This window comes from Oncorhynchus mykiss, chromosome 13 (assembly GCF_013265735.2).
Source record: "Oncorhynchus mykiss isolate Arlee chromosome 13, USDA_OmykA_1.1, whole genome shotgun sequence".
NCBI lineage: Eukaryota > Metazoa > Chordata > Actinopteri > Salmoniformes > Salmonidae > Oncorhynchus > Oncorhynchus mykiss.
In genome coordinates, this window is record NC_048577.1 from 3,516,449 (window position 1) to 3,532,599 (window position 16,151).

Sequence of the window (16,151 nt, forward strand, 5' to 3'; positions counted from 1 at the left end):
GGATGTGAAACGGCTAGCTTAGTTAGCGGCGGTGCGCGCTACATAGCGTTTCAATCGGTGACGTCACTTGCTCTGAGACCTTGAAGTAGTAGTTCCCCTTTGCTCTGCAAGCGCCGCGGCTTTTGTGGAGCGATGGGTAACGATGCTTCCTGGGTGACTGTTGTTGGTTCGCGCCCGGGTATGGGCGAGGGGACGGTCTAAAGTTATACTGTTACACTATATTAAGTGAATGTTTTTAAAACGTTTAAAAATATTTCTGGGTGTTAAAGAAGGGAAAGTCATCCAATTGTAATCAGATTACGTTACTCATTTAGAGTAATCCAGAGGATTACGTTAACAATTACTTCATTTTTCATGTAACTGTAATCAGCAACAGGTTACATTTTTCAAGTAATCCGCCCAATCCCAATCTTACTTCATTTACACACACTGTATGTAGACTTTTCTATTGTGCTATTGACTGTACGTTTGTTTATTCCATGTGTAACTCTGTGTTGTTGTTTGTGTCGCACTGCTTTGCTTTATCTTGGCCAGGTCGCAGTTGTAAATGAGAACTTGTTATCAACTGGCCTACCTGGTTAAATAAAGGTGTTATCAACTGGCCTACCTGGTTAAATAAAGGTGTTATCAACTGGACCTACCTGGTTAAATAAAGGTGTTATCAACTGGGCCTACCTGGTTAAATAAAGGTGTTATCAACTGGGCCTACCTGGTTAAATAAAGGTGTTATCAACTGGGCCTACCTGGTTAAATAAAGGTGTTATCAACTGGGCCTACCTGGTTAAATAAAGGTGAAATAAATAAAAAAAACCCTGTCCATAGGCAATATCAAAATGTGCAGAAGTAACCTAAACAGGTCAAATTACCAGAGATTCTCATGTGGCCCATTGTATTAGGCCATTGGTATTTATATTGAATGTTATTTCGACATCTCTGAGCAAATATTGGTGATCAATATTCATTTCCGGGGCATTGTTGTAAACTATAGTCTAATCATATTTCAGTTAATTTCCTTGGAAAGATAACAGGCAGTCTAATCTATTTCATTGATACCACACATACAGGTAGGTGCACTTGGTTGACGACATGGGCTCATGCTGCATTCAAGACAACTGGGAACTCAGGGATCACCCGACCTCCGACTTCAGTGCGTTCAAGACAACTGGGAAAAATCACTTTGAATGGTCATCCAACTTGGAATTTCAAATCGGAAACTTGGGCCTCCTCTTAGAGCTCAGACTTTCCGACCTGAAGATCACTGACGTCATGCTTTTACCTTTTTTCCCCCAGAGTTCCCATGTCACGTTCAAAACAACTGGGAAAATACGAGCTCAAATCATCATGTCAGTGATCTTCAGGTCGGAATGTCGGGGGTGCAAAACGCACATAACGCATACAAATCATTTGGGTACTGTTAAATCAATGAAGGTAACGAGAAGTGGACTTCTGATGATTTCCTGTGTTTCTTCCGCCCAGAAGGAAAAGGTGCTCCGCGTCATGCGCTCGGGACAAGACCTGTGACTTACCTTGCTCTCCGGAGCAGGGTGCCTTTGAAAGGAGTGGTTACTGGGGTGGCGTTAAGTGTTGAGGTGGAGCAACTGAAATGGAAGATTCCCTGTGTCTGTGACGCCCATCGTTTGGTGTGCTGCAGACCCGGTGGCGTTTGGCATGACGCAGACCCGGTGGCGTTTGGCGTGACGCAGACCCGGTGGCGTTTGGCGTGACGCAGACCCGGTGGCGTTTGGCGTGACGCAGACCCGGTGGCGTTTGGGCGTGACGCAGACCCGGTGGCGTTTGGGCGTGACACAGACCCGGTGGCGTTTGGGCGTGACGCAGACCCGGTGGCGTTTGGCGTGACGCAGACCCGGTGGCGTTTGGCGTGACGCAGACCCGGTGGCGTTTGGTGTGACGCAGACCCGGTGGCGTTTGGCGTGACGCAGACCCGGTGGAGTTTGGCGTGACGCAGACCTGGTGGAGTTTGGCGTGACGCAGACCCGGTGGCGTTTGGCGTGACTCAGACCCGGTGGAGTTTGGCGTGACGCAGACCCGGTGGCATTTGGCGTGACGCAGACCCGGTTGCGATCATGGAGAAACTGAGAAGACACCGTCATGCGCTAACCCAGGTCTCTCTTACTCATGCCTTAAACTAAAGACTCATGAATATACCGTGTCATAATTACAGCCAGTGTGATATCAATATTTATAAACTGGGTGGTTCGAGCCCTGATTGCTGATTGGCTGACAGCCGTGGTATATCAAACCGTAAACCACGGGTATGACAAAACATGTATTTTTACTGCTCTAATTACATTTGTAACCAGTTTATAATAGCAATAAGGCACCTCGGGGGTTTGTGGTATATGGCCAATATACCACGGCTAAGGGCTGTATCCAGGCACTCCGCTTTGCATCGAGCCTTAGTTCGTGGTATATTAGCAATATACCACACCCCCTCCCCCTCGTGCCTTACTGCTTAAATATATACTAAGCTGTAGATAGGGTGTTGCAATGTAGTCCACATCTTAGATTTACAATTGACAGGACTAATGGTTGCTATGGAGTTGTCTAGATAATCATAAATAAACTGTACAGTTAAACAGAAAACAGCCTCAGTCTGGGTTTGGAGTTACGGTGTTTTTTTCTCTCACAATTATAATTTTTTAAAAACATTTTTATTCCTCACAAAAAAATGTGTTAAATTATAAACCGCTGGTGTTGTTTATAAATGTTATTAACCCCCCTAAAAAAATAAAAAAAAATGAACTAGCATTTCTTTAGTGGTGTTAATGAATCGTGGCCCCTCTGCAGTTCCACAGCTCTGTAGTTGGACACAACCACAGTAACTGAATAAAGCAGAATGTTTTACATTACAAACAAACAAACAAACAAACAAACAAACAAACAAACATCACAACATACAACTTGACCCACATTTGTCATTTAGAATGAACTGGTCAAGGCAAAGATGGCGGATAAATGTAAGATGAACGACTCAAGCCGTTTAACCATTTGTCTATTTAAGTGGGTGGCTCTCCAATAGACACCAAATGCGAGTCTGGACTACTTAGTGCATTGACTTCCATTGAAACGGAAACATTTGGGAGTGGGATGTCTCGATTCAATCTCTGGTCAAGGAGGTAAGTCTGCGTTAAAGTATTTCAAAACCCCAGAAATCAGGACACACCAGACCCAATACTTTGACGAAGTCAGTTGTTAAGAGTTCTATTCAGTCTCCCATCTGTTTCATCTTTTATTACCTCATCAGGTTCCAAATCCCTCCCGAGATCTGGCCCACATAGAAGGGGGGAGGGGGACATAGTAGGTAGGGGTTTGAGATGTCCCGAGATCTGGCCCACATAGAAGGGGGAGGGGCCCAGGGGGACGTAGTAGGTAGGGGTTTGAGATGTCCCGAGATCTGGCCCACATAGAAGGGGGAGGGGCCCAGGGGGACGTAGTAGGTAGGGGTTTGAGATGTCCTGAGTGCCAAATGGCACCTTTGTCCCTATAGAGTGCACTAATGTTGACCAGAGCCCTGGTTAGAGCCTTATGGTTAAAAGTCTTGCACAACTTGTAGGGCATTAGGCTCTGGTCATAATTAGTGCCCTCTATCGTACAGAGTGTAGGGCATTAGGCTCTGGTCATAATTAGTGCCCTCTATCGTACAGAGTGTAGGGCATTAGGCTCTGGTCATAATTAGTGCCCTCTATCGTACAGAGTGTAGGGCATTAGGCTCTGGTCATAATTAGTGCCCTCTATCGTACAGAGTGTAGGGCATTAGGCTCTGGTCATAATTAGTGCCCTCTATTGAACAGAGTGTATGTAGGGCATTAGGCTCTGGTCATAATTAGTGCCCTCTATCGTACAGAGTGTAGGGAATTAGGCTCTGGTCATAATTAGTGCCCTCTATCGTACAGAGTGTAGGCCATTAGGCTCTGGTCATAATTAGTGCCCTCTATCGTACAGAGTGTAGGGCATTAGGCTCTGGTCATAATTAGTGCCCTCTATCGTACAGAGTGTAGGGCATTAGGCTCTGGTCATAATTAGTGCCCTTTATCGTACAGAGTGTAGGGCATTAGGCTCTGGTCATAATTAGTGCCCTCTACCGTACAGAGTGTAGGGCATTAGGCTCTGGTCATAATTAGTGCCCTCTATCGTACAGAGTGTAGGGCATTAGGCTCTGGTCATAATTAGTGCCCTCTATCGTACAGAGTGTAGGGCATTAGGCTCTGGTCATAATTAGTGCCCTCTACCGTACAGAGTGTGCCATTTTGGACAGAGTCAAAGGCAGTGTTCCAGTACTTCAGGAAATGCTTCCTCCCAATCTATTTGCATCAGTTGGTAACCAGATCTATAGAGAGTGATTCCTCATGAAACCCAGACAACAACAACAACAACGACGACGACGACGACGACAACAACAACAACAACAACGACTGGGCGCAGACATCCATTCTAATTCTATTCCACGTTGGTTCAATGTGATTTTCATTGAAATGACGTAGAAACAGCGTTTATTCAACCGGTGTGTGTCCAGTGGGGTTTTGGGGGTTGTAACTCAATGTCATCCATAGAATGGGTCATTTGGAGGAAGGATTGTTTACATATGTTTGAGATTCATCTCTTAAAGCATCATTGAGAAATAACTGATCAAAAGTTATTCGATTTTGGCCTTACCCAGGCCTAATTTAAAACTCCATGTTTCATCTGTAAGTGCTACAAAGCAACACAAAATAAAAAAATTGGGGGGGTGATTTGCCAATTTTTTTATATATATATATATATATATATATATATATATATATATGCATACATACACACATCACACACACACATCACACACACACATCACATACACACATCACACACATCACACACATCACATACACACATCACATACACACATCACAGTTCAAAAGTTTGGGGTCACTTAGAAATGTCCTTGTTTTTGGCTGGCCTTCTAGGCAGAGTTGCAAAGAAAAAGCCATATCTCAGACTGGCCAATAAAAATAAAAGATTAAGATGGGCAAAAGATCACAGACACTGGACAGAGGAACTCTGCCTAGAAGGACCAGCATCCCGGAGTCGCCTCTTCACTGTTGACATTGTGACTGGTGTTTTGCGGGTACTATTTAATGAAGCTGCCAGTTGAGGACTTGTGAGGCGTCTGTTTCTCAAACTAGACACTCTAATGTACTTGTCCTCTTGCTCAGTTGTGCACCGGGTCCTCCCACTCCTCTTTCTATTCTGGTTAGGGCCAGTTTGCGCTGTTCTGTGAAGGGAGTAGTACACAGTGTTGTACGAGATCTTCAGATTCTTGGGAATTTCTCGCATGGAATAGCCTTCATTTCTCAGATCAAGAATAGACAAGAATGAGTTTAAGAAGAAAGTTATTTGTTTCTGCCCATTTTGAGCCTGTAATCAAACCCACAAATGCTGATGCTCCAGATACTCAACGTGTCTAAAGAATCCATTACAATCCATTTGATGTTATTTTAATGAACAATGTGCTTTTTTTTTTTTTTTTTAAACAAAGGACATTTCTAAGTGACCCCAAACTTTTGAAACGTAGTGTATATATATGTATCCAGTTGTACATAATATAAGCATAGGAACTGAGAAGTGGTCTTTGGTTGTCACCTGCAGAACCACTCCTTGGAGCAGTGTATATTTATATAGTTGAACATAATATACTCTATAAGCATATCACGGTTCCAGAGTGGAAGCTCTCCTAGTTTTAAAGTTAAGCCCATTTTATGAAACAGGGCTCAGGGGCTCCCAAGTGGAGCAGTGGTCTAAGACACTGCATCTTAGTGCAGTGTCGCACAAAAGATTGAAGTGCCTTTGAACGGGGTGTGGTAGGTAATAGGTGCCAGGCTACACCTATTGTCAAGGACTGCAACGCTTCGGGGTTTGTCATACAGTTTCCTGTGTGTATCAAGAACGGTCCACCACCCAAAGGACATCCAGCCAACTGGACACAACTGTGGAAAGCATTGGAGTCGACATGGGCCAGCATCCCTGTGGAAACGCTTTCCACACCTTGTAGAGTCCATGTCCCAACAAACTGAGGATGTTCTGAGGGAAAAATGGGGTGCAACTCAATATTAGGAAGGTGTTAATGTTTTATTCTATGGATTATATTTTGTGAATTTCCCCCAAATCTTGGTATTTTTCTGTCTGGGTATCGTAAGGAATCCCTCTATAAGGGATTGGACAGGTGATAAACCAGGTTACCATTGAGTCTGTGATGGGTAGGGATAAGGGACATGCTGATTGGGTGGTAGGTAGGGATTAGGGAGTCTTGGGATAGAGACAGGCTGTGTTAGCCTGTGTGTGTCCTGATGTTTCTTCAGACTGCTCCACTGGGCGAAGGCTTTATCACACACGTGGCACTGGAACGGTTTCTCTCCTGTGTGGGTCCGCCGGTGGTTTTTCAAGACATTCCCATCACGAAACCTCCTCCCGCAGTCAAGGCATTGGTACGGTTTCTCTCCAGTGTGGATTCGCAGGTGTAGAATGCAGTGGCTCTTACTTGTGAAGCTCTTGTCACAGTAAGTACAGCAGTAAGGTTTCTCACCCGCATGAATCCGGAGATGAAGTTTTAAACTCCCTGTCAGGGAGAAACTCTTCCCACACTGAGGGCAAAGGTAAGGCCTCTCTCCAGTGTGCTTCCTCTGGTGGACTAGTAAACTACCTTTAGTGGAGAAGGTCTTGTCGCACTGTGGACAGTGGACACGGCTGTTGTGGGTCTTCTGCAGGTGATCCTTCAGAAGAGCCTTGGTAGAGAACTTCTCCCCACAGTGGGGGCATGGAAGAGGGCCTTGGTGCATACGGACTGGACCCAGTGTCTCCCCCTTGTGGTTCTTCAGGTGGTGCTGCTTTAGCGAGATTGTATGGCGAAACTTCATCCCGCACATCAAGCAGTGGTAAGGCGTCTCTCCTGTGTGAGTTCTCATGTGTCTCTGTAAGAGTCCAGATTGAGTAAAATCCTTACCGCAACGAGGGCAGACGTATGGTTTCTCCCCGGTATGGATTCTCACGTGTCTTTTAAGACTACCGGCCTCACTGAAACCCCTTCCACATTCAGAGCACACGTGTGGCTTTTTCAGAGGATCATTTGGTGGATGCCGGGTTTGCATGTGCGATTCCAGTTTAGATTCACTTACGAAGCTCTTTATACAGTGAGCACAGCGGTGAGGGTGGTCTGTGTGAACAACTTCCCGGTGATGTACAAGGCTTATTTTTTCACGAAAATTCCTACCACATTCCGAGCAGTGGTAAGGTTTCTCACCTGTGTGAGTCCTGATGTGTCTCTGCAAGTTTCCAGAATCATTGTAGTTCTTCCCACAATGATGGCAGACGTACGGTTTCTCCCCAGTATGAGTTCTCAGGTGTCTCTTAAGACTGCCAGCCTCACTGAATCCCTTTCCGCATGTAGAGCACACGTGTGGTTTCTCTCCAGTCAAGTTATCTCTGTATCTCTTCAGGTACTGTAAGTGTCGTTTTAGACTTCGTGCTGTGATAAAATTCTTCCCACAGTGATCACAGATATGGAAGCCATCTCCTGAGAGGGGTTCCTTACGTTGCTTAGCATTAGGTGTGCTGCGAAGCTTCTCTCTTGTGTGTTTTCTCTGGTGTACTCTGCGTTTGCGTGAGGTAACGAAGCTCATCCCACAGTCGTCAGAGGAGCAATGGTAAGGTTTCTCTCCTGTAAGGACGCTCTTCACAACGACCTTCTCTCCTGGGTGAGTTTTTCTCATGTGTCTCCTTAAGTTTCCAGAATCACTCCAAGCCTTCCCACAATGATGGCAAACGTACGGTTTCTCCCCCGTATGAGTTCTCAGGTGTCTCTTAAGACTGCCAGCCTCACTGAATCCCTTTCCGCATGTAGAGCACACGTGTGGTTTCTCTCCAGTCAAATTATCTCTGTATCTCTTCAGATACTGTATGTGTAGTTGTAGACTTCTTGCTGTGGTAAAATTCTTCCCACAGTGATCACAGATATGGGAGCCAGGCCTGTCTCCTGAGAGGGTTTTGTGTTGTTCAGCATTAGACCAGCTGTGGGGTTTCTCTCCCGTCTGTGTTGTCTTGTGTATTATATGGGTACTCTGCCCCGGTGTCTTCCTGCAGTCGACCAGCCTCACAGACACCCTCTTCAGACCCAGCAGTAATACGCTACTGGGAGAGGCACGACCTGGGGACTTCAGGAGGGCGGAGGGTGACGTGGGAAGCTTGTTCTGGAAATCATAAAAATAAGAGAGAGAATCAGGGTGGGAAACATTCTCCTACCTGTCAAGGAATTTTTTTGGGCCTCAAAAGTCTTTCCCTTGACTCCACTCATCCTTGATTAAAAACATTGGAGGATAAAGAGGAGAAACCTTGAATCTTTTCCTCCAAAACATTTATAGAAGGAGGAGGACAAGATGGCGCCGACAGACACAGTGGCCTCGTTTCTAGGTACTAGACAACTTTGCAGTATTTTTGGGGGTGTTATTTCTGACATATTGGGGGTGTTATTTCTGACATACTGGGGGTGTTATTTCTGACATATTGGGGGTGTTATTTCTGACATACTGGGGGTGTTATTTCTGACATACTGGGGGTGTTATTTCTGACATATTGGGGGTGTTATTTCTGACATATTGGGGGTGTTGTTTCTGACATATTGGGGGTGTTATTTCTGACATATTGGGGGTGTTATTTCTGACATACTGGGGGTGTTATTTCTGACATATTGGGGGTGTTATTTCTGACATACTGGGGGTGTTATTCCTGACATATTGGGGGTGTTATTTCTGACATACTGGGGGTGTTATTCCTGACATATTGGGGGTATTATTTCTGACATATTGGGGGTGTTATTTCTGACATACTGGGGGTGTTATTTCTGACATACTGGGGGTGTTATTTCTGACATATTGGGGGTGTTATTTCTGACATATTGGGGGTGTTATTTCTGACATAATGGGGGTGTTATTTCTGACATATTGGGGGTGTTATTTCTGACATACTGGGGGTGTTATTTCTGACATATTCTGACATATTGGGGGTGTTATTTCTGACATACTGGGGGTGTTATTTCTGACATATTGGGGGTGTTATTTCTGACATACTGGGGGTGTTATTTCTGACATATTGGGGGTGTTATTTCTGACATACTGGGGGTGTTATTTCTGACATATTGGGGGTGTTATTTCTGACATATTGGAGGTGGTGTTTCTGACATATTGGAGGTGGTGTTTCTGACATATTGGGGGTGTTGTTTCTGACATATTGGGGGTGTTATTTCTGACATATTGGAGGTGGTGTTTCTGACATACTGGGGGTGTTGTTTCTGACATATTGGGGGTGTTATTTCTGACATATTGGGGGTGTTATTTCTGACATACTGGGGGTGTTATTTCTGACATATTCTGACATATTGGGGGTGTTATTTCTGACATACTGGGGGTGTTATTTCTGACATACTGGGGGTGTTATTTCTGACATACTGGGGGTGTTATTTCTGACATACTGGGGGTGTTATTTCTGACATATTGGGGGTGTTATTTCTGACATATTGGAGGTGGTGTTTCTGACATATTGGGGGTGTTGTTTCTGACATATTGGGGGTGTTTCTGACATATTGGGAGTGTTATTTCTGACATATTGGGGGTGTTGTTTCTGACATATTGGGGGTGTTTCTGACATATTGGGGGTGTTATTTCTGACATATTGGAGGTGGTGTTTCTGACATATTGGGGGTGTTGTTTCTGACATATTGGGGGTGTTATTTCTGACATATTGGGGGTATTATTTCTGACATTGGGGGTGTTATTTCTGACATATTGGAGGTGGTGTTTCTGACATATTGGAGGTGGTGTTTCTGACATATTGGGGGTGTTGTTTCTGACATATTGGGGGTGTTATTTCTGACATATTGGAGGTGGTGTTTCTGACATACTGGGGGTGTTGTTTCTGACATATTGGGGGTGTTATTTCTGACATATTGGGGGTGTTATTTCTGACATATTGGGGGTGTTATTTCTGACATACTGGGGGTGTTATTTCTGACATATTCTGACATATTGGGGGTGTTATTTCTGACATACTGGGGGTGTTATTTCTGACATACTGGGGGTGTTATTTCTGACATACTGGGGGTGTTATTTCTGACATACTGGGGGTGTTATTTCTGACATACTGGGGGTGTTATTTCTGACATATTGGGGGTGTTATTTCTGACATATTGGAGGTGTTGTTTCTGACATATTGGGGGTGTTTCTGACATATTGGGGGTGTTATTTCTGACATATTGGGGGTGTTATTTCTGACATATTGGGGGTGTTGTTTCTGACATATTGGGGGTGTTTCTGACATATTGGGGGTGTTATTTCTGACATATTGGAGGTGGTGTTTCTGACATATTGGGGGTGTTGTTTCTGACATATTGGGGGTGTTATTTCTGACATATTGGGGGTATTATTTCTGACATTGGGGGTGTTATTTCTGACATATTGGGGGTGTTATTTCTGACATATTGGGGGTGTTATTTCTGACATACTGGGGGTGTTATTTCTGACATACTGGGGGTGTTATTTCTGACATATTGGGGGTGTTATTTCTGATATATTGGGGGTGTTATTTCTGACATATTGGGGGTGTTATTTCTGACATATTGGGGGTGTTATTTCTGACATATTGGGGGTGTTATTTCTGACATATTGGGGGTGTTATTTCTGACATACTGGGGGTGTTATTTCTGACATATTGGGGGTGTTATTTCTGACATACTGGGGGTGTTATTTCTGACATATTGGGGGTGTTATTTCTAACATATTGGAGGTGGTGTTTCTGACATATTGGGGGTGTTGTTTCTGACATATTGGGGGTGTTTCTGACATATTGGGGGTGTTATTTCTGACATATTGGAGGTGGTGTTTCTGACATACTGGGGGTGTTGTTTCTGACATATTGGAGGTGGTGTTTCTGACATATTGGGGGTGTTGTTTCTGACATATTGGGGGTGTTTCTGACATATTGGGGGTGTTATTTCTGACATATTGGGGGTGTTATTTCTGACATATTGGAGGTGGTGTTATTTCTGACATATTCTGACATATTGGGGGTGTTATTTCTGACATACTGGGGGTGTTATTTCTGACATATTGGGGGTGTTTCTGACATATTGGGGGTGTTATTTCTGACATATTGGAGGTGGTGTTTCTGACATATTGGGGGTGTTGTTTCTGACATATTGGGGGTGTTGTTTCTGACATATTGGGGGTGTTATTTCTGACATATTGGGGGTATTATTTCTGACATTGGGGGTGTTATTTCTGACATATTCTGACATATTGGGGGTGTTATTTCTGACATACTGGGGGTGTTATTTCTGACATATTGGGGGTGTTATTTCTGACATATTCTGACATATTGGGGGTGTTATTTCTGACATACTGGGGGTGTTATTTCTGACATATTGGGGGTGTTATTTCTGACATACTGGGGGTGTTATTTCTGACATATTGGGGGTGTTATTTCTGACATATTGGGGGTGTTATTTCTGACATATTGGGGGTGTTGTTTCTGATATACTGGGGGTGATGAAGGGAAAAGACTGCCTCTGACATTGCACGTTCTGATATTTCTTTATTTCTTAATTATTTTTCAGATATTATTACTGTTGGAGCTAGGGAACACAAGTATTTCGCTGCACCTGCGATATCTGAAAATGTGTGTTTCGCGACCAACAAACGGATTTGAGGACAAGGAATCAAGGAAAGACTGAAACACACATTTTATGACTGGGAAAAATAAATACTCACCTCTCTTACTCTCTGCTCTGGAGTGTGCCTCTCTGGATCTGACTCTGCCTCCAGCCCATCGCTAGCCAACCAATCCTTTTCCTCCACGTCCGAGTCTTTGTCGCAGTCTGCAGCGTCATCATCGGATCGGCTGGAACTCAAGTGTTCCGCCTTCAGTCCATTGCTAGGCAACCAATCGCTGTCCTCCTTGTCGCATTCTTCATCACAGTCTACAGCATCATCATCATCATCAGACTGGCTGGGACTCATTGGTGCCCCACTAGCATCCTCCAGCATCCTCCTGATGTCCTCTTTCAGTTGGACTAACCAAGACATTCCCTGCTCCTCTGATTTCATTGACTCCGTATTGTCCCACATTTCCTCCATGATTCTACGCCTTAATAAGCGATGATTCATCCCTTTAATTTCAGAGCCATCTTTGCCATGACGTTCACACAGGTAGCGTAAATTGTCCACGGTTAAAGTGAATAAACTCTGTTCAATGTCATCCATCAATGTTTCCTTCTCTGAACTGAGTGGATTCATATTGTTCTGCTCGTGTGGCAACAACGACAATGCAGTCAATGGCAGGACTTTAGAGAACCTGTAAAAAAAGATTTATACATCAAAACACTCATCTGTAATTTCATGTCCTCATTAGCTGATATTTAAAGGAACAGTTCAGGATTTTGGCAATGAGTTTCTTTACTTCCCCAGAGGTAAATGGACATGTTTATGTTTCTGCCGTCCAGTATGAAATCAGTTAAGAGATATAGTTTCGCGAGCCAATGCTAACTAGCGTTAGCGCAATGACGACGTCTACAGAAACAGTTTCCTTAGACTTCCAGTCATTCTTATGATCCAAATCAACACAGGCTTTCATTGGTTTTCAAATATGTAGCGTATTTGACTGACAAACCTTAGCTTATTTAACCTTTATTTTACATAGGCAAGCCAGTTAAGAACAAATTCTAATGTACAATGAGGGCCTAGGAACAGTTGAATCAACCGGTTTATCCTCATTAGCTGTGATAACCGTTGACAACAGGCAGCTTCATAGCAGGAGATTCTTCCATCAACCGGTTTATCCTCATTCGCTGTGATAACCGTTGACAACAGGCAGCTTCATAGCAGGAGATTCTTCCATCAACCGGTTTATCCTCATTCGCTGTGATAACAGTTGACAACAGGCAGCTTCATAGCAGGAGATTCTTCCATCAACCGGTTTATCCTCATTCGCTGTGATAACAGTTGACAACAGGCAGCTTCATAGCAGGAGATTCTTCCATCAACCGGTTTATCCTCATTCGCTGTGATAACAGTTGACAACAGGCAGCTTCACAGCAGGAGATTCTTCCATCATCCTTTCCTTGGCGATACTTTCTTCCTGCTCGACGACATGCTGACCAAACCAGACGCGAGAATCTCCTTTCACCTTTATTTAACTCTGCAAGTCAGTTAAAGAACAAATTCTTATGTACAACGACGGCCTAGGAACAGTGGGTTAACTGACTTGTTCAGGGGGCAGAACGACAGTTTTTAACCTTGTCAGCTCAGGGATTCGATCCGGCAACCTTTCAGGTTACTGGCTCAACGCTCTAACCACCTGCCTCCCCGTCCTCATTGGTTTTTAGGAGCATATATGTAACAGTATAACTTTAGTCCGTCCCCTCGCCCATACCCGGGCGCGAACCAGGAACCCTCTGCACACGTCAACAACAGTCACCCACGAAGCATCGTTACCCATCGCTCCACAAAAGCCGCGGGAACAACTACTACGCACCACCGCTAACTAAGCTAGCGTTTCACATCCGTTACATATACACACGTGGTTGATTGAAAGATGAACTAAGGTCCACACTCCGGTAGGTTGTAGTAACGCTGTAAAGTTGGTTGCCAACCGCCATATAAAGTCCAAAGAAGAAAAAGAAGGAGAAAGGAATTCCGTTGACCGTTTTATCTGTGGATTCATTGTCAGAGTTGAGGACCTTGTGCATTTCAGGGAAAAAATAAACAACCCAATGTTTATATCCCAGGACAAATGAGCTAGAAACAGCAAGCTAACTAAATAGGCCAAATTAGCTAGCAACTGCAAGCTAGCTAGCTAAAATGCCATAAATGATTAAAATGCTTTTCGACCTGTCCCCAAATTAATATAATTGGTTCAGAGTTTGTTTTCATATTTCAACCTGCGTGTCCTGATCGTGTCTGGTGTAGGGGTACAAAAATCAACATGTGCAAGTCCTGTTTAGTCAGCATAGGAGAGACACTGTTGTCTTATACGCGTATGTGTCCAGTTGCTGGGGTAACGTTTGAATTTAGAAAACACTTAGATATTAAATGAAATATTTTGTTCCAAGAAGTAATCCAACAATGTAAACGTAGCCATCTTGTCTATTCCTCATCCCTCATTGATCAGAGTCAGGTCAGTGTACGCTTGATTGGTGAACACCCACCTGGCTCGTTAACTAATCCACCAATCAAGCGTCACTTTGAATGACACTCACCTGGCTCGACCAATGAGAGCAGATCAGAGATAGAAAAGATGGCGGTGAATACATCATGGAGCACGACGTGTATTTAATAACGGGAGCATCTTGTGAATCCAATCGTTCTCGCTGCAACTGGACACATAGATTTAAGAGAATGGTGCCTCTCCTAATCAAGAACGAAGAAAGTATCGACCAGAAAAAAAGGTTTGGTGGATAAATCTCCTGCTATGCAGCTGCCTGAGATCAACGGTTATCACAGCTGATGAGGATAACCCGTTTGATTCCATGAACTATCCCTTTACCTAGCTTTCTGTATTGGTTGGACTCATTGGCTGCATCATTCTGGTGGTTGGCAACAGAACATAACGTACCACAATATAGCCGGCTTCAGCAACAACAACAAAAAAACGTTTTCTGTCAACAAAGGCATATGCATGTATAATCTCTAGGAACTATTTACCGATTGTAAAGTTAAATGTGACCCTCTCTATCGAATTATCGTCTGTATCCAACTTTTGTCAGAACAGCACCATGTTGAGTTAGACAGCGGGTTAGACCACGCACGTCCTACCACTGTCTACAGAGCAGGAATACGGTGCGGTTCGGACAAAGTCTGGATTCAGACGTTTATTTGATGGTGAGGGTCACATTTAACGTCTGTATCCAACTTTTGTCAGAACAGCACCATGTTGAGTTAGACAGCGGGTTGTCATTAGACCACGCACGTCCTACCACTGTCTACAGAGCAGAAATACGGTGCGGTTCGGACAAAGTTTGGATTCAGACGTTTATTTGATAGTGAGAGTCACATTTCAATTTACGTCTGGTAAATAAGAGTTCCTAGAGATTACACATATGCTTTTGTGTAGCCGGCTATATTGTGGTAGGGTTATTTCCCGTCGCCAGCCACCAGAACTACTATATGCACAACTCAGGGAGTCCAACCAATACAGACCCCCGATGTTGTGTCCCAAAGCTACACTGTACCATGCATTTCGATGGAACCACTATATACACAAAAAATATTTTCTGGCAATTTAACCATTCATTTTACCAGCATTGATCCGTGTAGACGCGAGGAAAAAAAGAGTGACGCTCTTCTCATTCTGCATTATATTCGTGCTTAAACACTTATCGTATGATTTTGGCCTTTACAGGTCTATATAAACCGTTCTGATATAGCTAACGTTTGAACAAATACGTTACAACAGTAAACTAGTTAGATAAGCTAGCGATCCATGCTACAAAGCGGTTATAATTTGGCTAGATGTGCATTTATGATCTACCTGGATGCTTTTAATCATATCGTCTGTGTGACGTTTCCCTCCGACGTGTTCTCTTGTTTACTTTTTGACCAAAGATGGTTTAGATAAGTCTTGCTTTCAACCCAGTCTGTTTTGATGGCAGCAGTTTGATGCCGTCATTTCCGGTATGGGAAGGAAGCCTTGTTCTGAGTTTTTTTTAACAGTGGCTGTTCAGGGGTAGGTGGCGGTCTATTGCCGCCACCTACTGTACAGGGTAGTGAACGAAATAAATATAAAAATAATTTGGGGGAGGGTGGAGGAAACGACATCATACGCTATAGCAGGGGTACTCAACTCTAAGCCTAGGTCTGGAGCCTGTTGGTTTGCTGTTCTTCCTGATAATTAATTGCACACACCAAGTGTCCCAGGTCTAAATCAGTCCCTCATTAGAGGGGCACAATGAAAAAAAAAACTATACAAAACTAGACTCATTAAAAAAACACATCCAGTCATAGTCCAGGGCGGAACATTCTTCGACAGGACTCTTAAGTCCCAAAGAGCGTTCAGCTGCACTTACAATGATGCCAATTGTCTCTGATTCATTTTCAGTTTGTGCTGTGTAGTTTATG

The 16,151-nt window shown here is 43.9% G+C and overlaps 1 protein-coding gene across 2 annotated transcripts; it reads right to left on the reverse strand.

Annotated features, from left to right (window-relative positions):
* Positions 1 to 5,236: 5,236 nt before the first annotated feature.
* LOC110487308 (zinc finger protein 665) lies at positions 5,237 to 15,693 on the reverse strand. 2 transcript variants are annotated; one of them, XM_036942181.1, is made up of 3 exons: positions 15,565 to 15,693; positions 11,817 to 12,390; positions 5,237 to 8,237 (listed from the first exon to the last, which is right to left on the reverse strand). In XM_036942181.1, the coding sequence occupies exons 2-3, from the start codon at positions 12,330 to 12,332 to the stop codon at positions 6,231 to 6,233; spliced, it is 2,523 nt and encodes an 840-aa protein (XP_036798076.1). In that variant the 5' UTR covers positions 12,333 to 12,390; positions 15,565 to 15,693; the 3' UTR covers positions 5,237 to 6,230. The 2 variants fall into 2 exon arrangements, with proteins under 2 accessions (XP_036798076.1, XP_036798074.1); XM_036942179.1 differs by having other exon boundaries at positions 11,808 to 12,390.
* Positions 15,694 to 16,151: the final 458 nt, after the last annotated feature.

Excerpts from the sequence above, each read along its gene's own strand:
- LOC110487308 (XM_036942179.1), bottom strand. The coding sequence starts at position 12,332 with ATGAATCCACTCAGTTCAGAGAAGGAAACATTGATGGATGACATTGAA. Across the intron at positions 8,238-11,807 it reads CAGAGCAGAGAGTAAGAGAG|AACAAGCTTCCCACGTCACC; the intron begins GTGAGTATTTAT and ends TATGATTTCCAG.